This window comes from Gracilinanus agilis, chromosome 2, assembly GCF_016433145.1.
Source record: "Gracilinanus agilis isolate LMUSP501 chromosome 2, AgileGrace, whole genome shotgun sequence".
Taxonomy (NCBI): Eukaryota; Metazoa; Chordata; class Mammalia; order Didelphimorphia; family Didelphidae; genus Gracilinanus; species Gracilinanus agilis.
In genome coordinates, this window is record NC_058131.1 from 419,546,789 (window position 1) to 419,571,780 (window position 24,992).

Here is a 24,992-nt window from a genome sequence, read left to right on the forward strand (position 1 = left end):
AAGTTCTGTCCAAGAGGCAGGTCAAGACCCATCCAAGAGTCAAGACAATGACTCAAGCTGAAGGTGACTCCTGAGGTCAGCTTTCTTCCTTGAGCTGACCTTCTTCTTGAAGCTGACTTCCTTCTTGAAGTCAAACTCCTCTTGAAGCTGACCTCTCCAGCCCCAGAAATTCAGAACCTTTTATAGTGGCTTCGTGTCCCTTCCCCTCTTCATAAGGGCCAATCACAGCTTCCAAATTGCCCAGCCCTGCCCAGGGGGGCAGTGTCTGTGGGATCCACTTCTCATTTCTGGTGGTGTGAATTCTCATCAAAAAGGGTTCACAGTTTCCTGGCTGATTGATTTTCTGAGGGTGTGAATTCTCTAAGTGGTTTGCAAGCTCCTCCACCTAGTTCAAGCTTGTATTGATTCAATCAAAAGGTAGACAAAGGAGAGTTAACCCTGTTTTCACAATCTAGTGAGGTATTAAGTAGGAGTACTTAAGTTATTGTTAACCAAAGTGTTAACTCCAACTAGGCAAAGAGAATAAGGGATTGCCTTTTTACAAGTGTAAACTCAGAATAGACAAAGAGAACAAAGAATTCCCTTTTCACACTAGGGAAACTAAGAATTGGAGATTAGGGCGCAGAGCATTCCATAGATGGAGGGAACAGCCAATGCAAAGACAAAGGTGAGGGAGAGTGCTGTCAGTTTACCTAGATTGTAGAGTTAGTGGAGGGAGAATAAAATGTGAGAAGACTGAAAAGGTAGGAAGGAACCAAGTTATGAAGAGATTTAAATGACAAACAGAAGAGTTTATTTGATCCTAGAAGTAATATAGAGCTTTAAGAGTTCACTAAATAGAGATGACCCACATCAGTGAGGCCACAGATTCATTAATGAGTGAAGAGACAGATTAGAGAGGGGAGACACAAGAGATAAGAAAATAGGAGGATATGATATAATAATGCAGATTATTTTGTTCCAAGAAGGAAGGTTACATACATGGCAAGGGAAAAGGACATTCAACTGTGATAGTACTACTATTAGGTAGATGTTAGAAGAATGGCATATAGCATATTGAAAATTTCCATTTCTAGTTTTACCAATGACTTTATGTCAGGGTAAATCAGTATTCCCTTGTGAAGTCCTCAGAATCCTCCCATGATAACAATCTCAAAGTCTCTCTTTTAGCATTGCCATCTTATGATTCTGTGTCAGCTAGATCAGATTCATTTTTAGCAATCAACATCTAGAAACCCAAACAAGTAGTATATGCGGTTCATACCCTTTCATAGACTCATAAATTAGAAAGAAACTTATCTGGTCCAATTTCCTCATTGTTCAGAGTAGGAAGTGAAGGTTACATTAGAGATTGTGGTTTTCTCAAAGTCCCATATGCCTTCGCATTTTCAGACACTTCAAACTCCTTGCCCTTTGCTTACCTCCTTTCATCCCTTTGCTAAAAGAAAAATTAGTTACAAGAAAAAACGGGGGCGGGAGGATCTGGTGAAATACTTATTTCCATGGTAAAAATAGTCTCTCATTTGTCATTGCTGCTGGTGTCCATAACATTCACAGGGATAACCAGCCAAAACAAAGTAACAGCTGTAGCTATGGGTGGAGAGCAGAAAAGAAAATGCACAGGAAGCTGAGTGATGGAAGTATGACATGGCAGGGTGTAGTTAAGCCAGAAGAGAAAAAGTAAAGTTGCAGCTAAGAAAGCATGAGTTTGTCTAAACCAAGTGATATTTGTCTAAAGTGCCTGTTTTCACTCTACCCAACCTGGCTTCTTAATATATTGGTTTCCTTCTGCTAGTAGCAATTTCCTACTCTCCCTTTCTGCCATAACCTTTTCCCAGAAAAGCCATCATAAAGGTTTTTCCCCAGCTGTGATCGCTATCCTTGCTCTTCCCTCCACTGAAGGCAGCAGTGACCTGGGTTCATCCCAGAGGTGGTCCCTCTCAAGCTGAGCCCAGTTTCTGGTAGGTTAACAATTTTAAGTACCTTTTAAGTGTAGGATTCTGGGGCTACAAAAAAAAAAAATATATATATATATATATATATACACATATACATATACATATATATTATATGTATATATTATTTTAAAATATACAAAATACTTCCTGAGCTGAAGGAGCATATAGTCTACTTGAGGCTGAGAGAGAAAGGGGCAGCTTGACTCAAGGAAAAGAGCACAGGCTCCTAAGTCAGGTGGCCTGTCTTCAAATCCCATCTCTTGACACATAATGACTACCTATAAAACCTAGGACAAGTCAGTTAACTCCTCTCAGCCTCAGTTTCCTCATCTGTAAAATTAGGGAGTCAGCTCTAAATAGATGGCATAGAATTAAATTCAGGGTCTCCCATTTGCTGTGTGACCTTGGACAAGTGACTTCATTAATGTTTTACCCCTCTCATCCTAAAAATGGGGATGATAATAGTAATTGTATTATCCATCTCATGGAGCTCAAGTAAGATAATTTAAGCACAGTGCATTATGAACTATAATGTGTATTCTATAAGACAAGTCAACAAACATCTGGCTTCAAGATTTAGCTTAGATGCCACATCATTTATGTGACTGCATCTAATCCCTGTTCTTCCTTCCCTCCTGTATTCTGTTAAAGAGAGAGGGTGTGTGTGTGTGTGCACGTGCGCACACGCTGCACACCTTGAACATAGGAAGTGCTTAATGAATTCTTGTCAATTGATTGCTCTGACTTTCCAAATTAACTTGTGTTTACCTATTTTTTTATATGTCTTATCCTGCAGCAGATTGGAAGTTCTTTGTAGGTAGGAGCTATCTGGTCTTTGTATCCTCATCACTATCATAGTACTTAATAATAGGTGCTTAATAAAATATTGAACATATATTCTGTGCCTCCAAGCTAGCCATTATTGCTAGATGTTAGGGATACAATGGATGAAAAATAACCCAGACCCTGTCCTCAGGGAATATAAAATTTAATAGTGGAGATACTGCATAACATAGGCACAAATAAAAGTATAATAGAAGGTAGAATACAATAGTGACAAAAGAGAAATCCAGACAAACTGCTTCAGGAAGACTTGAGAAGTGAATGAATGAAGGAAATATAATTTATTAAGTGATGATTGTGTACAAAGCAGTGTGCTGGGAAATCAAATGGAAACATAACACTGTCCTTGCTCTTTAGTTCACTTTCTAGTGCAGGAGATAAAGTATGTAGGTTTCAGCAGCAAGTGTGATGGGAAGAAAGAATTCAGGAGAAAGGTAGATGGCACTTCATTGAGTACTAGACTTGGATTTGGGAAAGCCTGGGTTTGAATCCAGCCTCAGATGTTTACTAGTTCAGGAGAAGATTTAAAGTAGCAACAGTGAAGAATTTGCTTGGAAATCAAACAGATGATTGTGGAACAATAATATCACGTTAACTTAAGGTAGCAAGAGTTTCTAGTGAGCCAGGTTTATAGAATTTTTCTCATTTTTGCTAATGTAGTCAAGGTCCATGTTGTAAAACTTGGGCAAGTCCCATAATCTCACTGGGCCTCAGTTTCTTCATCTGTAAAATAAAGATTCATTAGCCTAAAAGATTCCTTGTAGCTCTAAATTTGTGATCTCAAGATTTCCATTAATCATGGAAAGTTATGTTCATTTGGGAGGTCAGGAAAGGAGGTTGCACCTGAGTTTCTGGACTTTGGAGACTAGACAGAGTTTGGCAGCCATAGATGAAGAAAAAATTGTCTTCCAGGCCTGGGAATTGAGAGTGACCACCAAGGTAGGGAGAGGTCAAGATGAGACTGGAGAGCATCTAGTAGGTCAAGTTGGCTAGACTATAGAGTAAATTAAAGAAACTAAAATAAAACAAGACTAAAAAGGTAGATTTGAGCCAGGTTATTGAAAGTCTTCAATGCCAAATTAAAGTTATTTTTTTTCTTAAATTTTATTTCGATTTTTTTTTTCAATCTGATAGGCATTCTGGAGCCACATGCAGTTTTAAGCCAGGTGAGTGACGTGATCAGACATTTATATTAAGATTTTTGAGGCAAAATTATGAAGCTTGAACTGGAAAGTGGAGATATTGGAGGCTGGAAGACCTATAGGTTAAGATCATCCAGGAAGAAGAGAGGCAGATCTGAACTAGGGGAATAGCAATGTGAGTGGAAAGGAGAAGATGGATACCAAAGATACTCTGTCCTAGCTAATAGAATGTGGAGCGTAAGGGAAGATGACTGTAGTTTCAAACCTGAATGACTGATATTTTAGACTCCATAAAGTCAAAGACTATCTTTCACTTTTAACCTTTATATCTCTAGTGCCTAACACTGGGCCCAGTATATAGTAAATGTTTATTAAATGTTAATCGAATTCAAATAGGAGAATTCTTTTACATATCAGTACCTCTAGATCAGACCTGAGATTTTATTTGTATAGAACATTACATCAATGCAAATTGCCACTTTATAGTATTAATTAATTGCCCAGGGCAGTGGTTTGCACATTTTTTTGACCATGAACTTGTATGAGTAGTAATATTTTAGTATAGTTCCAAAATGTGTATGTTTATTTGCTTTTTTTCCCAAACATTTATTAATATTCATTTTTAACATGGTTACATGATTCATGCCTCTCCTTTCCCCTTCGCCCCCCCCACCCCCCGCACTCCCCTCACCCATGGCCGATGCACATTTCCACTAGTTTTGTCATGTGTCCTTGATCAAGACCAATTTCCAAATTGTTGGTAGTTGCATTGGTGTGGTAGTTTCGAGTCCACACCCTCAATCATGTCCACCCCGACCCATGCGTTCAAGCAGTTGTTTTTCTTGTTTCCTCTCCTGCAGTCCTTCCTCTGAATGTGGGTAGCGTTCTTTACCATAAATCCCTCAGAATTGTCCTGGGTCATTGTATTGCTGCTGGTACAGAGGTCCATTACATTCAATTTTACCATAGTATATCAGTCTCTGTGTACAGTGTTCTTCTGGCTCTGCTCCTTTCGCTCTGCATCTGTTCCTGGAGGTCTCTCCAGTTTGCCTGGAACTCCTCCAGTTTATTATTCCTTTTAGCACAATAGTATTCCATCACCCGCATATACCACAGTTTGTTCAGCCATTCCCCAAATGAAGGACATACCCTCCTTTTCCAATTTGTTGCCACCACAAAAAGTGCAGCTATAAATATTTTCGTACAAGTCTATTTATCTATGATCTCTTTGGGGTACAAACCCAGCAATGGTATGGCTGGATCAAAGGGCAGGCATTCTTTTATAGCCCTTTGAGCATGATTCCAAATTGCCAGCCAGAATGTTTATTTGCTTTTAAACTTAAAACAAAAGACATTTTAAAAGATTAAGATTACTATCTTCCATCTTTCTGACTTCAAATGTCTGCCAATGGTATCTTCAGCCTTCCTCTGTCATCTAGTTATATGCCTCTGAGGCAGCTAGATGGTGTAATGGATAGGACACTGGACCTGGAATCAAGAAGATCTAAGTTCACATATGTCCTCAAAGATGTAATAGCTCTATGAGTTCGGGCAAATCATTTAACCTGTTTGCTACCTCAGTTTCTTCATCTGTAAAATAGGGGTAACAATAGCACCTACCTTCCAGTATTTTTGTAAGGATCAAATGAGATAACAATTGTAAAACATTTAGCACAATGCCCAGCTCTTAGGAAGGACTTTATAAATGATATAAATGAGTTATCATTATCATCATCACCATCATTATTTTCACAATCTTGACATTATCCTATATTTCTCACCCCACTTATCCAATCATTTGCTAGATCCTGCCATTTCCATATTCATGACATTTCTAGAATGTGACTTCTCCACATATGCAATTATCACTTTACTTTCAGGTACCTACCACCTCTTGATTACATTATTCCTTCCACTTCCCTAATTGGTCTCCCAGCCCCAAGTTTCTTGCCCTTCTAGTCCATTCCACACATTGATCCCAAAGTAATTTTTACTAATTGCAGCTCTAACCGTGTGATTCCTCTACTTAGCCAACTTTTGTGTCTTCTTATCTCAATAACAACTTGAGATAAACTTTTCTATTGTTTAACTTTTAAAGTCCTACACAACATGGTCCCAATCTATCTTTCTTGCCTCACTGGACGTTACTTTAATTCTCTTGTATTCTGATTCAGTTAGACTGGTTTTCTCTCTGTTCCTCATTCATGCTACTCCATTTCCTGTTCTTGCACTGGCTATTTCCCATACCTGGAATGTAATCTCTTTTTCCACGTTATAGAATCCCTCTCTTTCTTTTTTTTTTTTACTTTTAAAATTTTTTAAAGTATTTTCCCATGTGTATATGATTCATTTTCTTTCCCTCCCCTCTCCCAGAGCCAACAAGCAATTCTATAGGCTGTACAAATGTTATCACTTGATACCTGTTTCCATATTATTAATTTTTACTATAGAACGATCTTTTAAAGCCTAAATCAAGTGGTGTCATATGTTTTGCTTTCACATTTTTACTCCCATAGTTCTTTCTCTCAATGTGGTTAGCATTCTTTCTCATAAGTCCTTCAGGAGTGTTTTGGCTTGTTGCATTGCTACTAGGTGCCAAGTCCATTACATTAGATTGTTCCAATGTTTTACTTTCTGTGTACAACGTTCTCCTGGTTCTACTCTTTTCACTCTGCATCAGTTCATTGAGGTTCTTCCAGTTCATACAGAAATCCTCCAGATTATCATTCCTTACAGCACAATAGTATTCCATCACTATCATATACCACAATTTGTTCAGCCATTCCCTAATCAAGGGACAACCCTTCATTTTCCAGTTTTTTGCCACCACAAAGAGTGTACCTATGAATATTTTTGTACAAGTATTTTTCCTTATTATCTCTTTAGGGTACAAACCTAGTAGTGGTATTGCTAGATACCCTAGATAACCTAGGGTATGCTAGAATCCCTCTCTTTCTGTAAGATGCAGCTCAGGCACTATTTTCTTTTTGAATTTTTAAAAACCCAATTTTATTTTCAGTTTGAATTCTCTCCCCCTTCTTGCTTCCTTATCCATTCTTTGAGAAGGCATGAAAAACAAAACCCATTACAGATTGTCATGCAAAACAAATGCCCATATCAGTCATGTCCATATAAAAGAGAAAGATAGAGAAGAAAATAGGTCTTAATATGCATTCTGAGTCCATCACCTCTCTAACTGGACATAGGATATTTTGCCATGAGTATTTTGGAATTTTTTGGGTCACTGTGTAAGTCTTTCAGAGTTGATTATTTCTTTAATAATGCTGTTATTTATAAATTGTTCTCCTGATTCTGCTCATTTCACTTTGCATTTTTTCATATAAGTCTTCTGAGGTTTTTCTGAAACTCATTATTTCTTTTTTTCTTTTTTTTTTTTTTTAAATTTTAAACCCTTAACTTCTGTGTATTGACTTATAGGTGGAAGATTGGTAAGGGTAGGCAATGGGGGTCAAGTGACTTTCCCAGGGTCACACAGCTGGGAAGTGTCTGAGGCCGGATTTGAACCTAGGACCTCCTGTCTCTAGGCCTGGCTCTCAATCCACTGAGCTACCCAGCTGCCCCCTGAAACTCATTATTTCTTACAGAGTAATAGTATTCCTTTGAGAGCATGCTCTCAGTTTCCAATTCTTTGTCAGGTATCATTTGCATGAATCCTTTCCTCATCTCTCCAACTGCTAGTGTACTCTCTCCAAAACTATATATTTAACTACTTTTGATGTATATTCCATTTATAGTTGTGTTTTATGTATTTTTGTATTTGCTTGTTGTTTTCCCCAATTTAAGAGCAGGGATTGCTTCATTCTTGTTCACTGATTGATTGAAAGATGAAGCAATATTCAATCCTAGACTGAATTAGGAAGCCACCAGTGTTTACTGAAAAGAGGAATGACATATTCAAACCCCTGCTTTAAGAAAATCACTTTGTGTGTTAGTTGAATAGAGGGTAGATTGGGGGGGGGGGAGACAAGTCAGGGAGCACAATTGGACTATTACAATAGTTCAGTGAAAGGTAATTAAGACCTGGTCTGAGAGAGTGGCTGTGTGAGTAAAAAAAAGTGGATAGAATGAGAGATGCTATAGAATTAGAAATGACAAAATTTGGCAGTTGAACTAGAAGGATAATAGCATCCTCAACAAAAATAGAGGTCAGAAGGAGAAAGATAATATGATAAAATCTGCAAAACATATTACTATTTATCCATGTTTGTTCAACTTTTTTAAAGCTCTTACTTATATCTCAGAATCAGTTTGAGTGCCAAGGGCCAGGCAATCAGGATTAAGTGACTTGACCAGAGTCACACAGCTAACAAGTATCTGAGGTCAGATTTAACCTCCTATCTCCACTGTGCTGCCTAGTTGCCCCTTTGTTCATCTTTTTGATTCACTTTTTTCCACCCAAAATAAAAATCACAGAAGTAGGTCTATATTCACCTCCATTGGGCAAGAATTCTAATATCCCCTGATCTGATATTGACATATTGACTTTTCACCTCTCCTTCTGCCTTCCTGTACAAAACCCACACTATGACCCCAACACCCTTGATCCCTTGGTTCTCTCCCAAACTTTCTCATCTGCACTAGCTACTCTTTCTTCTCTATCCACCTTGACCCCTTGGTGAACATTTCAACTCTATACTGTCTTCCTCTCTTGAATCCTTACTTTCCTTATCATATCAGCAATTATACCCAGTTAAGCCCAAGTCTTTGTATCACTCCCACCATTTTTTGCCTTTGATCCTACCCACAAGTGCTGCTGAACAAAAGAGAACTTAGCACATAGTAGGCATTTAAACATCTATTGATTGACTGATTTCTACTGGTTATATCACACGCCACTTTGTTTTGTAAATATGAATTACTATTATTGAAACAAATTCTAGATTATCATGGCTAATAGAAGCCACAAAGTCAAATATAGTTATCCCTTCCAAATCAAGGAGTTAGGGACTCATAATCTGCATAAAATGTTCTGACTTTCTCTTTGAGAATTTTCTCTTTTTCTTCCATGGGATGTTTACAGTTCCTTATATGCATTTATAAGTTACTAAACTTTTTAAGATATCTCTACATTTCTAACCTTTATGTGTCATCTGTTGGTTTTTGTGTCCTTTTTGGAAACTTTAACTTTTTACTTATTTTAACTTTTAAAAAATTGTATATATTTATGGTAGTAAAAGATAAAATATGTTGATATCATACAATACATATATTTTAGGCATTTCTGAACTTCTAAACTTTTTCTGTATTGTCTACTAGCTTTCGTGTGTCATCTTCCAAAAAAATCCCCCAAAATTCCTATTTAATTTCTTATGCCAGCCTGAAGTATAGCAAACCTGAAATGTGGAAAGGGTATCTGTAACTAACTTGACAAGACTGCAACCCAACTTTTTATAATTTTTAAGATTTGCACTTTTTCCAAGACACTGAGCTATTATAAATAATAGAAAAATGTAATTTTAGCTAGCACATTCAACCTTTTTTTTTAAACCAAAGCAGAAATAACAAATATTTATTAGGAACTCATAAGGAACTCTGCTAGGCATTAGAGATGCAAAGGCAGAAACGAAATAGTCCCACCCTCATGAAACTTGGATTCTATTAGGAAAACAATATGTATACATAGAAGTATATGCAAAATAAATACAAGGTAATTTTAGTGTAGAAGGAGACTTAAGCAGTTGGTGGGAATAGACCTCATGTAGCATTTGAGCAAAGCTAAGGATTCCAGGAGGTAGAGTTAAGGAGGGAGTGCATTTCAGATGGGAAGGATGAGTAATGCAAAGGCATGGAGACCAGAACACCACTGATAAATGGCAAGCCAGGAATTCAGTCTCTGGCTTATGATTCTCCCTCAGGTTCTTTTTTCCACTGCACCAAGCTGCCTCTTGTTTTGAAAGAGAATTGTTCTTGGAAGATTTGCCATTTGAACATACCATCTTTCAGTTTACCTCAGCAACATTTATTAAGAACCTACTTTGTGCAGGTTAATTTATGTCAGAAATAGGTGTCCCAGTAGACATACATATTTCTTAATTACTGTTATGTATGATGAATAGCATTTTATTTAAGTAATATTTTTTAATTTCTTGTCATAGTTTGTGTGCTATTGATATAAATTTTAATTTTCTAATTAGAGAAGTCGAAGAAGTAGGAGTTGAAGGGGACAGGGCAATTTCAATTCATATCCATGGAGTGATTATACTAGTCTGAACCAGCAGGGTGCTAATTGTGTTATTTCTGTCCAGCTAGTCAGACTGAAAGGTTGAGTCAAGGAAAGAATCTTGACATAGAAACTGATCAAAGTTTGAGTTCTGGGGAATTTTTTTTGACAAGGATCCTTGAACTCCTATTGCTACCCCTGCCCCCTAGGTGAGTTCCAAACACACTGGGGTACATCACAGAAGTGTCTGCTTCTTATGGAAGTTAGCAGTCTTCCATCAAGTGGCTTAACATTCATGTAGGCTGTGTACTGGTGGGAGATTCAGTTAGAGCTTTGTCATTAGGAATTTTTCTCCAACTTTAAACAAGTGTGAAGGACCCACATTGTCCATGAGGAAGTGGTATAGTGGCCTAACAATATATAGATTTTCAGTATCTGGCAGCATGCATCAGCAAAATTTATAGTCTCAATCAGTCAGATTTTAGCATTACAAAGTATAGAAAGGCATTAGAGAGTATTCTACTCTTTGGCAAACATCATTGAACTATTGAATGAGGTCTTTCAAATGCAGCCATGCTTCTGCATTTCAAACAAACTGAGCAAAGTATAAAGCTATGTCATTCCGATTACAAAAGTATAGCCTTTGAGGGGAATGAGGTGGCTTAGTAGATAGAAAGCCAGGCTTAGAGATAGTTGGTCTTGGATTCAAATCTGGTCTCAGACACTTCCTACATATGTGACCCAGGTCAAGTCACTTAACCCCCATTGCCTAGTTCTTACTGCTTTTCCGCCTTGAAACTGATACACAGTATTGATTCTAAGAAGGAAGGTTGGGGTCATTGTGGGGGGAAAAGAGTATAGCTTCTCACTTAAGCCAGGGTAGGTGTTACATTAGGCAGCATTTGTTGAGGGGTGGAAGGGTTTTATCTAGGTCAGATGGAGGTTGCAGGAACAAGAAAGGAGCAGTTCCAAGAAGTAGCAAGGGCAGAGGCTCATAAATGATGATATGCTTAGTCATGAAATATCCTTAGCCACAGAGGCCTGTAATGACCAGATTTTCTAGAATATTACCAGTAACCTCTTTAGAATAAGACTATTGGAGTTTGAATGGATTAGAGATTACCTAGTAAAAGACTCTTCATTTTATGGATGAAACAGCCTAGGCCTGAAGAGTTAAAGTGATTTGTCCAAGTGGCAAAACTAGAAATCCCACTCAGGCCTTCTTAACTCAAATCCAGTGTTTTTTCTCCTCTATCATGCCATCTCTAGATTAGGAGTTCTTAAGCAAAGAGTGCCTCCTCAACTCCCTCAGAGAGAATTGTTCTTGGAAGATTTGTCAGTTAAACAGATCATCTTTCAGTTTAACTCAGGAAACATTTATTAAGGTCCTATTTTTTGCAAATTAATATCACTTAAGTAAGAAACAAGTTTTCTTTAGGGGAAAACTATCTAAAGAAACAGTTCTATATTAGTGTTTATTTTAAAATTACTTTAGCATACAGTTGTCCCTCACCATATCACAGTTCACTTATCATGGCTTCACTGTATCGTGAGTTTTAAATGTATATATATATATTTGCATATATATTTGCATATATATAACTTCTGTATTGCAGAGTTTTTGCTATATCACAGGATTTTGTGGATGAATACCATACTGTACACAGTGGAAATGCAGTATGCCACTACTGGTTGCACAAGTTTGCCAACTTGAGATTGTACATGGCACACTATTGGCTAAGCACTGTGTTCTGTATCTGGGTGCTGATTGAATGCTCAGTGACTATAGCATTGGTCTGTTCGCTCTCTTGCTACTTTGTGGATTTTCACCTATCATGGGGGTCTCTGGAACATAATTCCTGTGATAGGTGAGGGATCATTGCACATTTAGACTTGGAAAGGCTCTCAATGACCTAGTCCACCCTTTCCCTCTTAGAAATGAGGAAACTGATTAACTGTGAATAGCCTGGCTATTCTTAGCAATACAATGATCCAAGGCAGTTCCAAAGGTCTCATTATGAAAATGCTCTCTACTTCCAGAGAAACAACTGGCGGAATCTGAATGCAGATCAAAATATAATATTTTTCACTTTATTCTCTTCATAGTTTTTCTTTCTTTTTTTAAATTCTTATTTATTTATTTATTTATTTATTTAGAATATTTTTCCATGGTTCCATGATTCATGATTTTCCCCACCCCTCTTCCGGAGATGACAAGCATATTATTCATATTTTCAGTAGAGTGATCTTTTAACACCAAAACTCCAGTCACATCCCCATCAAGCCATGTGATTGATCATATGTTTTTCTTCAGCATTTAATTTAAAGCTCTTTGGGCATAATTCCAAATTGCCCTCCAGAATGGTTGGAACAATTCACAACTCCACTATCAGTGTATTAGTGTCCCAATTTTGCCACATCCCCTCCAACATTTAGCACTTTCCTTTGCTGCCATATTGACCAGTCGGGAAGGTGTGAGGTGGTACCTAAAAGTTGTTTTTATTTGCATTTCTCTAATCAAGAGGGATTTAGAACACTTTTTTCATGTACTTATTGATAGTTTTGATTTTTTCATATGAAAACTACCTCTTCATGTCCCTTGACCATGTGTTGATTGGGGAATGGCTTGATTTTTTTGTAAATTTGACTTAGTTCCTTATATATTTGGGAAATTAAGCCTTTGTCAGAGAGTTTTGTTATAAAAAAATTTTTCCCAGTTTGTTGCTTTCCTTCTAATTTTGGTCGCATTGGTTTTGTTTGTATAAAACCTTTTTAATTTGATATAATCAAAATCATTCATCTTACATTTCATTTTGTAATGTTCTCTGTCCCTTACTTGGTCTCAGATTCCTTCCTTTCTCACAGATCTGACAGGTATATTATTCTATGTTCACCTAATTTATTTATGATTTCACTCTTTATATTTATGTCATTTACCCATTTTGAATTTTTCTTGGTATAGGGTGTGAGAGGTTGATCTAAATCTGATTTTTCCTATTCTGTTTTCCAATTTTCCCAGCAGTTTTTGTCAAAGAGTGAGTTCTTATCCCAAAAGCTGGGATCTTTGGGCTTATTGAACACTATCTTGTTGAGGTAATTTATCCCTAGTCTATTCCATTGTTACCCCTCTGTCTCAATGCTTTATAGTACAGTTTAAGATTTGGTACTGCTAGGCCTCTATCCTTCACATTTTTTTTCATTATTTCCCTTAATATTCTTGATCTTTTGTTCTTCCAGATGAACTTTGGTATAATTTTTTCTAATTCTATAAAAAAAGTTTCTTGGTAGTTTGATAGGTATGGCATTATAGGATTGTCATTTTTTTCCAATTATCTAGATCTAGTTTTGTGTGAAAAGTATTTTGTAGTTGTGTTCATATAATTCCTGTGTTTGTCTTGGCAGATAGATTCCTAAATATTTTATATTGTTTAGAGTGATTTTAAATGGAACTTCTCTTTCTAACTCTTGATGCTGAGTTTTGTTGGAAATATATAGAAATGCTGATGATTTATGTGGGTTTATTTTGTATCCTGCAACTTTGCTAAAGTTGTTAATTATTTCCACTAGCCTTTTAGTCGATTTTCTAGGATTCTTTAAGTATATCATCATATCATCTGCAAAGAGTGATAGTTTACTCTCCTCACTGCCTACTCTAATCCCTTCAATATCTTTTTGTTCTTTAATTGCTACCGCTAGCATTTCTGGTAAAATATTAAATAATAGAGGTGATAATGGGCATCCTTGCTTCATTCCTGATCTTATTGGGAAGGCTTCTAACTTGTCCCCATTATAGATGATATTTGCTTCTTCATAGTTTTTAAAAAATATGAGTCTTCTTACACAATGTGACCAATGTGGAAAATGTGTCATATATTTTGCATGTTGTACTTCCACAAGTATAACCTACATTAAGTTTCTGACTGTCTTAGGAGGTGTAAGAGGGGAAACTAGATATTTAAGGTATGGTCATCAGGAATCTGATTAGCTCGATTCCAAATTTAAAATAGACCCAAGTCAGGATGGCTTTTATGGAAGTTTATTTACAATTAGGAAGGTTGAAGGTAGGGAAATAGAGAGAGAGAGACTCTGGCCGGGACCATAGGTCCAGACCGGATGAGAATTTAGAGGCCCCAGCAGAGGAGCACAGAGGTTAATTAAACAAGGCTACTAGCCACAAGGCCTTTTACAATTAGAGAGGCAAGAGAGGCCTCCTTGAGGGTGGAGCTGCCAGAAACGCCAAGGGAGGAGAAAGGAAGTCAGCCTAACTTACCCATGTGACAATTCAGAGGAAGCAGTCTGAGGTCTCACCAGAGATCCTTCTACACCAAGTTCAAAGTGCCAACTGTCTCCACAGGAAGTTACCATCATATTTAAAAGATAAGCATCTTTTGTCACTTCCTGCATCCACCTCCAATTTCAAGTGGACAAATGGCAGCCTCAACACTGTTTTGGACTGCCCAAAGGGCAGTTCCTTGTTCTTGATTTGTTACTTGTTGTCATGTGTGGGTAACTAATCTCCCCTCCCCACTAAGTTGGGCAGGGTGACATTATTTCTGATGGCTAGAGTCTAACAATGAATGAAGATGAGCTAATTCCATTTACACAGAGGAGAAGGAGGGAAGGAGAGAATTTGGAACTCAGAATTTTAGAAAATGAATGCTAAAAATTGTTTTTACATGTAATTAGGAAAAAAACTAAATATTATATTACAATAAATAAGTGAAATTAAAGAGAACAAAAAAGAAAATAGGAAATTGAGGACCAGGGAAGGAGAAAACACAGTCCCAGAGTTAGGCAGTAGCAGAGCCAGGACCCAAACCTCCAGCTCCTGACTTTCTGCCAGCCGAGGGTTCTTTCCATTGCATTCGGCTGCCAGAGGTATGCTAGCTTTGAAATTTCATGGAATCCTAAAATGGTATAGCCCAGAGGTATAAGAAAGTTGGGTTGCAGTGGAATCAAGAGGCAGGAGAAGTGCCAGGCTGTTCTGTACCACCAGTGTTCATTTTCTAAAATTCCAAATTCCCACTGCCATAATAGCATACGAGTACCACATGTAGAGAAAGAAAAGCCCTAGAGATCATCTCACCCTGAACCTACATTAAATGATAGAGAAACCTGAGTGGTTAAAGAACTTCTCCAGTGTCACTCAGGCAAGAGAAGTGGCCTAATCAGCACATTGGTATCTTCTGACTGAAAATCCAGGGCTCTGTGCATGCACTCTACAGAAGGCAGTGACTGACTCTGCTGGCATTTCCAGAAGGGCACATAGAGCCACTGCTCTCGTGTACATGGTTCAGTGGAGACAATGATTTTAGCTATTATTTGGTAGTAACAATAGAGAAAAAGGGTGAAAATAGCTTTGTGAAGAGCTTGTTTGGGGATGGATTTAGAGGGGTAACTTGCAGGGCAGCTAGATCAGGAGGGTGTCAGTGCCCACAGTTCTGTTCTTGGGTCATCATGTAAAGGGAATGTCCACATATATGTTGTCGCTGAACCTACAAACACAACTTACACAGGAGCAAATGACAATGAAGCTGTAACATCAGGTCCAGGTAATTATTGCCTGACTTTATTATACCAGTTGAGGTTTCCCCCACTTCCTGTCTCTAAAACAGAGTAGTGGCTCCAACATTCTAAATTTAGGATAACAAAAGTCATTAGAAATCATGTAAGCATTCAAAAAAAAAGGAAGAAAGAAAAAGATAATGACTTGGAAATCTCTTCCATAGTAATAATCTCTACCTAATGTTAATTTATATACAAAGGAATTCTCATCTTCATAAAGCTTTCCCTAACTACTCTACACCAGTAGTATCGAATTCAAATAGGAAAGAGGGCCACTAAACTGTATGTAAGAATTCCTATAGACTGCACATTAATTTTGAAAACTACATGTTTATTTTTTTAACAAATAGTTTATATTTTTTCCAAAAAGAAAAAAAGAAATTATTTGAGTCACTTATCATTTTTTCAGATAAAAAGTTTGATGTCTATTCTTTCTCAGAGAGGGTAGAAGCTGTTTTAAGTCCCTGACACCAGGACATGTTTTCATCTACACGTGGTTTTGTGTTGGAGCTATTTGAATAAATACCTCTAATATGTTAAATTCCAGGTTCATGAAGTAAACAACTCCTTAATGAAAGCCAAAAGAACAAAAAAGAAAACTGCTGATGCTTCTGATATAAACTTTACTATTATTATTGCTAATGGTAATAATAAAAAGAAATAGCTTGTGTTTGTATTCTGCTGAACAGCTACACATTTTTTGGGTGTTCTTTCTATAAAATCAGCCCTGAGAGGTTCAAACCCGGCCTCAGCCACTTCCCAGCTGTGTGACCCTGGGCAAGTCACTTGACCCCCATTGCCCACCCTTACCAATCTTCCACCTATGAGACAATACACCAAAGTACAAGGGTTTAAAAAAACAAACAAACAAAAAAATCAGCCCTGAGATGATAAGACCTAAGCTGTGTTGTACACATTTTTATTAAAATTTAGTCTGAAGTTGTATACACACCAACTTCCATTGCCTGGTGTGTGGCTGTGGGCAAATCATTTCCCCTTCTTACACCTACTTCTCCAGCTGTAAAATGAGAAGGTTGGACTGAACTTTCTCCAAGACTGATTCCTATAGCTCTAACATTTCCCAACTGTGTGTGATTTTTCTTCGTATGGGATAAAGAATCAGGTAGTAGAGAGAACAATGAAATTGGAATCAGAAGGCTGGATTTCAAGTAGCAACTCTAGCACTGGTGTAAATTTTTTTTAACCCTTACCTTCTGTCTTAGAATCAATACTGTGTATTGGTTCCAAGGCATAAGAGTGGTAAGGGCTAGGCAATGAGAGTAAAGTGGCTTGCTTGAGATCACATTGCTAGGAAGTGTCTGAGGCCAGATTTGAACCCAGGATCTTCCTTCTCTAGGCCTAGCTCTTAATCTACTGAGCCACTTAGCAGCGCCCCTATGTGTAACTTTAGACAAGTCCCCTCAACTTTAGCTTCAATACCTCATCCTTAAAATGAGGATGTAAATAATATCTGGTTTTTAGATAGTACTTTACATACATTATCTCATTTGACTCTCACAATCCCTCTGAGAGTTATCCAGAGGATATCAGATCATAATCAGAATTGGGATCTGGAAGGTTCTTTTAAACCTCTTCTTCACTTTATAGAAGTGGAACCAAGACCCAGAAAAGTTATGTGATTTGCCCAAGGCAGTGGAAATCACATTGGACTTGGAATAACAAGATCTGAGTTTAAATCATAGGTCTGCCACTGACTTAATTTAGGGAGTCACTGAACTTCCCTAGGCTTGAGTTTCCTCATCTGTAAGGTGAAGAGATTGGAGTAAGTGACCTCAGTCCCCTAGATCCTTTGGTTTAATATAAGTAGTAAGTAGAATAGCCAAGATTTGAAGGGAAGCATTTGATTACAAATCCAGCATGCTTTCCATTGTACCCTACACTGCCATTGGAGATAGTATCTCCTTTTGACAGAAAACAAAACAAAACAACAACAACAACAACAAAAAACTGAGGTCCAAACAGTAAATTACCAGTGGTTACCCAGCTAGCCAGTGTTAGAGGTATAATTTGAACCCAAGACTACCTGACTCTTTTAGTACAATACTATGTCAAACTGCTTTTTAATTCATACTACCTATCTCTCAAGACTACTGTGGTAAATGCATTTTGTAAATCTTAAAATTCTGTTGAAACATGAATTATTATTCCTTTCTCTTACTGTACAAAAATGTAATGCTGTTGTCTATTACTTGGTATGACCTTTCTGGGTTGCAGTGGGTTATGGTAACCCAGCCCTGCCACTCTTCCTTATCCTAAGCTCTAATAGTCTCTATGTAATTCTTGTTCATGCTTCCAGCCTGTGGGAATCAACTTAGTTAGTGTCCATTCCAGTCCTAATGACCAGATGTTATGGGCAATTGACAACAAGTGGAATGTCTATGTCCGCCTTGGAATCACTGAGGAGATGCCTGTAGGAACCGACTGGGAACATGTGCCAGGTACCATAAAACAAAATGTTCTTTTCACCCTGTTCCAATGCCTTCTTTCTTCCCTTGCCCTCCCCACCTTCCCTTAGCTCCTCCCATGCCCACTGTGACCTCATCATCCTGACCACCACTGCCTTGTGAACTTATAACACTGCAGACCTTTCTATGTTTTTGGTGCCCAGGCTACTAGGCAGCACACAGCAGTGCCTGATACACAAGATTTCCCCTGGAGGATACACACACACACATGCAGCACACAATGAAAGCCCCACTTGAGCTCTAGGTACCTCAGAGCTTCCCAAAGAAAGAAGCCTCACATAACTCTCCGCTGTTCCTCCAAGCTGTGTAATGGCAGCTAGTGCCCTGGCCCATAGTACAGGCCTGGGAATCTGGACCTTATGCCTGCTGGCAGCCCCTGAGTGAAAGCAAAGTGGAGAGTATTCTCAGGGCCATTGGTGAGAGCTGCTATTGTCCTGTTGACAGGATTTAGCTGCCCTGCCTGTGGTTAACAGCCAGATTTTCTGGATCACCTGCCAGGTTATTTTTAACACATTATTAACATTTGTAATACAAGTCCCTGTGTTCTGAACCTATTGCTACTATACTTCCTCCTCTCCCCACCCCTTGTTCCTTATAATCTACTTCTGAGTCAAGTGACAACTATCTGGAGAAAGACCTTTTCAATTGTCAGAGTATGTCACATCTAATCAGAACTCAATTTGTTTCATTTTAGCAATCATATAGTTATATCATATCTCTTTACTTTTGACCCATTTGAAAAACAGTTATTTCTGGTCTTGCTTGAGTGCTGAAAAAATTATGACCTCCCCAAATACCCAGAAAATGCAGCAGTACTGATTGTGGACTTTCCTGAGTAGCTGGGGATATAAAAGCATCAGAGTTTTTTATTCTGTTGTTATTTTAATTAGTTCAGACAGCAATCATAGGTAATGGAAGTATCATAGAATCTAGAGGTAGAAAGAACACTGCACATCATCTAGTTCATCTCTTTCATTTTACAGATGAGGAAACTGAGGTCTAGAAAGGTAAAGGAAATTATCCAATTTCACACAGATAATAGATAAGCTAGGATTTGAACTCTGGCTTTTAAAATTTTTTGTAACAGCCAAGAAGAGGTAACAAAGGATTTTTAACAATATTTAATTTACTTAATGATTCAGGCTTATAGATTGAGACCTGGAAGGGATTGTAGAGGCCATCTAGTTCAACATTCTTATTTTGCAGATGAGGAAACTGAGGGCCCAGAGAAGTTAACATGCACATGGTCACACAGGTTGGAATTGTCAGGAACCCAGGGCCTTTGACTTCAATCCAGCAATTTTCCCATCGTATAGCAGTGCCTCTCAATTATTATAAGCACCTATTGTTCCCCTTGCTGATTTGGGTAAGGTTTGGAGGGCTTTTTATTTCCACATTGATATACTTTTTTGCATTTTTGTATTTGTTTTTTATAATTTTTCTGTACTTGCCCTCACTGTTAGCTAAATTTCTCCTAATAGTCAGTGTGCTTGCCTTTAGCAGCCCCACCCCCAACTTTCAATTGTCCACTTCTTGTCGTGGTCTAGGAAACCAAATAAGCAAGCTCTTTAGATCTCTGTCAAAGAAATGTCAGTAGGTTCTGAATGAGATCCTGGGGAGCTCTCCCACAAGTTATATATGTGAGATTTAGTTCAGGGATTTTATAAGCTATTTTAGTTGCAGAGGAGCCTTTTTCTCTTCTGTACTTCAGGGATTACTGTCTAGGGAGAGGCTTCTTCTGCTTCTTCAGGATAAAGATCGTGTCTTTTCCTTCTAATATAACTCATGTAGTTTCTAGCCTAGTTCTAGGCCCACAGTATGTCTTTAACAAGTATTTGATGAACCCCCTCATCTTTGTTCTTATTGTTTTAAATACCCTGAGTCAGACAACTTGACTTGTAGTCCTACATTTGTCATTAACTAGCAGTGTGACTGACCACATGAATTCTCTTTTTTAGGTCTTAGTTTATCTGTCAAATGAAGAAATTGGAATAGATGAACCCTAAAATCTCTCTAGTTCTAATATTTTATAATCTTTGATACTAAGGACCCTTATAAATTTGATATGCTATGGTTCTATGATTCAGTAAAAGACATGAAAAGAGGGAAGCAGTCTAGAAAACCAAAGACATCTTCCTGAATTTTGTGTCAAAGGCAAAAGTAATTCTTATGGTAGACAAAGAGCCCCTGCATTCCCAGGTAACATCTTAGGGCAAGGAGTTACCATATATCAAGGAATGTGTCTGCTTTAGGATTGCAGGCCTCCCATCTGGCTGTAAGTACAAGGACAGTTTGGGCACACTGTGCAAATGGTGATGTGGCCCGACGATATGGCATCACTGACAAGAATCCTGCAGGAGACTATTGGAAGAAAATTCCTGGGAATATGTCATGTTTGACAGGCAAGTCATTGTGTATTTTATAGCTTTGGGAAACTCCATTAAGAAAAAACAAACAAATACATTGGTAGGTCTTTTTTCCCTGGGTTATCAGAGCATGTATGAATGGGGACTAAAAACAGAACTGTGGGAAAAGCAGAAGAGTGAAACTCCCATTTATCTTATTCTTGGCAAAAAAAAAAAATCATTTGGATAACATGGGGTTGGGTCCCTCTTCCTTCCTTGAGTTGAGTTTATAAAGCTATCACCCTAACAACAGCCGATCATCAACATCTAGATGAGTTTTTGTGGTAGAAATAACTGGGTTTGTAGATTTTTAGAGTTGGGAAAACGTAGGGTTCAAGTTCTAGCTATATTTAAGCAAGCTATATTTAAGTTAAAGTATGGCCTCTAGGGTCCCCTCTGGCTCTGAATTCTGAAGTCCCTCTCCAAAGCTCAGTCAGTCTGTCTGTACAATAAATACCTACCCTGCTGGCTTCACAGGATTGTTGTGGAGATTGCATTTATACAGTCCTTTTAAGATTTTCCTACAACAGCCTTATGAGTTAGGTAGTGCAGGTATCATTGCTTGCATTTTACAGAGAGTAAACTAAGACTCAAGAGACATGAAGGGATTTGCTCAGGGTCAAACAACTAATAAGAGTCAGCCAGTCAGATTCAGTTCCCATGCTCTTTCTACTACTGAGTTGAGCCTTATAAATCAAATAAGGTAATGAGGATCAAGCGTTTAGTATTTAATGTTTTATAAATGTGACTTAATGTTAATATTGGACTCTAAAAATTAATGTTTGTTTGTTTGTTTTCAGTGACTCCTTTAGATGAACTATGGGCTATTGGCCCTTTAGGGTATCTTCTCCAGCGTCTTACAAAGACCTTCAACCATTCTCACATCTTGCAGAAAACGGGCAACACTTCAGTCTTACTTCATCCTGATGACTTTGAAGATGAATGGGAAGTCATCTGAAAGGACTCTTATGAAGGACTTCTCGGGAATTCCTTTAATTGGCACAATTGGTTTCAATCAGTTCCCTTTTGTCACATGCCCCATTGACATCTGACCGTCCATCCCAAATGAGTCCACATGTTTCAGTATTTCTTTGGGAGCCAACAACTGTGGCAAACTGAAATTAAACTCTTAATTGTAGCAGCTCATTCTGAACCGTTAACTCAGTTAATCTCATTAGTTGTGACAACAGCTACTTTTCAACCTCATGCACACTAACATCTATAAATATGTAATATCTTTATGAGAGAGGCTTCTGTGTGTTCAACATTGTCAGCAAATCTCATTGTTGCATAAAGTGAAATTATCTCAAGTTCCTGTGAAGCATCGAAAATTCTAGTTAGGATGAAATATAATGTATATGTACATTAGATAAAATTTCAAATCTTCAGCGCCTACAAGAGGCAGTAAATGTAGATAATGAAGAAGAGTTTTTTGGGCTTTGGTTTTTACCCCAAAATGATGGATTAGGACCAGCATGATCAGTTTCCTGTTATAAACATATAATGGCCCCAGGGCTAAACAGAGGAGGAAGTTAATGCTCTCTGACCATCACAATTTGTTCAGATAATGGCTTCAATTACACTCACAGGAGTTCATTCTTCTCCTCTCAGGCAGACACTCAGAGCTGTTGCAAAATTGATGATCTCAACTCCAGAAACTCCAGAGGGGGCAGTAGGTAGAGATTAAGTGCAGTAGGGATAGGATGGGAGAATGGACTCCCACAAAGGCCCAGGACGGTGGTCTTCCCTGACAGCACTAAGGACAAAGTAGCGGTCTTCTCTTTCCAATAATCTAGGGCAATTGAAATAAGAAGGCCCATAAATGAAAATGAGATACGTAAGTGTATGTAGAGATTTGAGATGTGTCCCACAAAGAGTTAGTGATGAGATGGGGAGGTGTTATCACTACCAGGAGTATAGCTATGTTAGCTAAATTTAGCCATGTCTTTTAAGTTATATTTAACACATGTTGCCTGTGGGCTGGATGAAAACAGGCAGCATCCACATTCAATTAATCATTGTCATTTGTTTGGTTTTGTTATAAGCCTCTCTAAGATACCTCATTCTTTACAAAATCAGAACCTAAAGATATAGAGTAGAACTTTTATGTTCAGAAATCGGAGTGAACTTTTCCCCTTCTACTTGAGGCTTCTCTTGGATTTGTGCTCCTTCTCAGGCTGCAAGGGAGCTGACTTTAAGAAGGGTGAGAGGGGGCTCAGCACCATGCAGTCAGCAGAGAGGAAAAGGGGCTTGTCTTCCTCATAGCTAGGCCCCTGCCTGGGCAGCACGCTGCTGCTCCCCATTCACATCAACCACATCAAGACTTCAGAATCAGCACAGTTCCGTCAAAATGGAGCAGTCCTTGAGCACAAATACTTGGGAACTGCTCTCTCGCATCAGCTCGTGCCAGCCAGACTTTAAAACGGGGGACTCAGTCAGCCTTGTGTCCCATGTACAGCCAGTGCATCTGTTCCCTGCCTCCCCCACCTTTGAAAGTTGCAGTAAGCAGCAGTTCCAACCAAGTGAGAGGCTCTTTGATGGTTTTGGTTTTCAGCCCAGCCTTCAGCTCAATACCTTGACACCTGCTTTATGTGAGTGTGTCAGTCATATGACAGTCATACTCTTGACTAGTGGAGATACAACCTGCAGGTATGTTGTGGAAGGACCAGTTAGGGAGGAAGGAGTATTACATTAATAGCTTAGGAAGAGTCTACACCAGAAGTGTCAAACACATGCCCAGACACTCCCCAGGACAACCAGGATCAGGTTTAAATGTAATTGGGAAAACGTATAGTGAAATAAATACAAATACAATAAAACCTAGATAATGTTAATTTGTGGATTTCTAAGTCAATACCCAGCCCACAAGGATCCATTTCTTTTGAGTTTAACACCACTGGTCTAAAAGATTCTTTAATGTGGACACTTTTATATAATACCTTGTATTATAGTGCCCCAGCCCAGGTGCAAGTTCTGTACTAATATACACTGTGCCTTGCTTGGTTCATAATGGATATGGAAGCCCTTAAGTCATGGAATTTTTAGTGCAATTCAAATTTGAGTCTGGTTAATAATTATTAAAGTCCTCTAGCTTCATTGCTTTGAATAGAATTTTTATTTGGGTTTTAACTTTGCTTGTGCTTTGAGAGTGCAATAAACTAGACTTTTTCAAAACTGTGTGTGTCACCTATTTCAGTTACATGATAAATATCCTCACAGGGTACTGCTCAGAGGGACTGATTTTCCTAAGCATCCTTGGGAATAGATTTCTAGACTTTTTCTCACTATGGAAGGAATACATTGACTCCAATGAGAATTTTTAAAACAGAGGAGCATGGAGATTCCCTTGGTCCAAGGGAATGAGAGTGTGGGCCCTGGATCTAGCTATATATCAGTGATGGCAAACCTTTTAGAGACTGAGTACCAGGTCCTGCCCCACCCTTACCCCACACAGGGGAGAAAGCACTCCCATTGGGCTGCTGGGCAGAGGGGTGGGTGAAGTGAGGAATGTCCTCAGTGAGTGTAGAGAGGGGGAGGGGAGTCTGCCGCCTGTGAGCCGCCCACCTTACCCACTATGTGCTCCCATTGGGCTGCTGGGCAGAGGGATGAGGGATGGGGGAAAAATGTCATCAGGCACAGTGAAGAGGGAGAGGGGAGCAGTTCTGCCCGAGTCCCTCTGCCTTTCTAGTGACGAACTCTGGGTGGAGGGGCAGTGTGCTCTATGTGCCATCTCTGGTACCTGTGCCATAGGACTGCCATCACTGAGCTATATTATCTTACCATGTGACCTCAAGTTTGGGCCTCAGCCTCCTTATCTGCAAATGAGGAGATTGCTGTATTCTGTCCCTTACTACTCTATTATTTTATGATTCTGAGGGTCCTCCTACTTCTAACATTCTTTATCCTATGGTCTTAAGGCCCTTCTGTTGTTCTATATTAAATGGCTTCTGAAGGGGAAAAAATATATTGGTTTGCTGAAGATACATATGTGGTATTAATGTGGAAATGAGAGTGTCAGAACTACAGTTTTTAACCTGGTGTTTTAACGTGCCAAGAGAATTTACACAGAGGGAAAAACACTGCATACATCATAAACTGACCTGGCTCTGATAGCATGCCAGGCAGATTCCCTGGAGGTCAGGTCTGTGCAATGTGGTAATAATAATAGCTGACATTTATATGTCAGAGGCAATGTGGTAGAGAGAGGGCACAGGATTTGGAATCAGGAGCCACAGCTTCAACATTTCCTGGCTTTGTTACTATGAATAAGTCCCTCCAACTCCCTAACCTTCAGTTTCCTCTTCTATAAAATGGGAGATTCTCTCTCTCTCTCTCTCTCTCTCTCTCTCTCTCTCTCTCTCTCTCTCTCTCTCTCTCTCTCTCTCTCTCTCCCCTCTCCCTCTCCCTCTCCC

At 38.6% G+C, this 24,992-nt stretch overlaps 1 protein-coding gene across 1 annotated transcript in view; it reads left to right on the forward strand.

Moving 5' to 3' along the window:
• TECPR2 (tectonin beta-propeller repeat containing 2) overlaps positions 1–21,720 on the forward strand; it is a 115,000-nt gene extending 93,280 nt beyond the window's left edge. Inside the window, exons 17-19 of the mRNA XM_044664623.1 lie at positions 18,007–18,148; positions 20,428–20,577; positions 21,381–21,720. Coding sequence (XP_044520558.1) covers positions 18,007–18,148; positions 20,428–20,577; positions 21,381–21,538 — 450 coding nt within the window. The 3' untranslated portion in view covers positions 21,539–21,720. The remainder of the gene's footprint in view (positions 1–18,006; positions 18,149–20,427; positions 20,578–21,380) is intronic.
• The last annotated feature ends 3,272 nt before the right edge of the window (positions 21,721–24,992 follow it).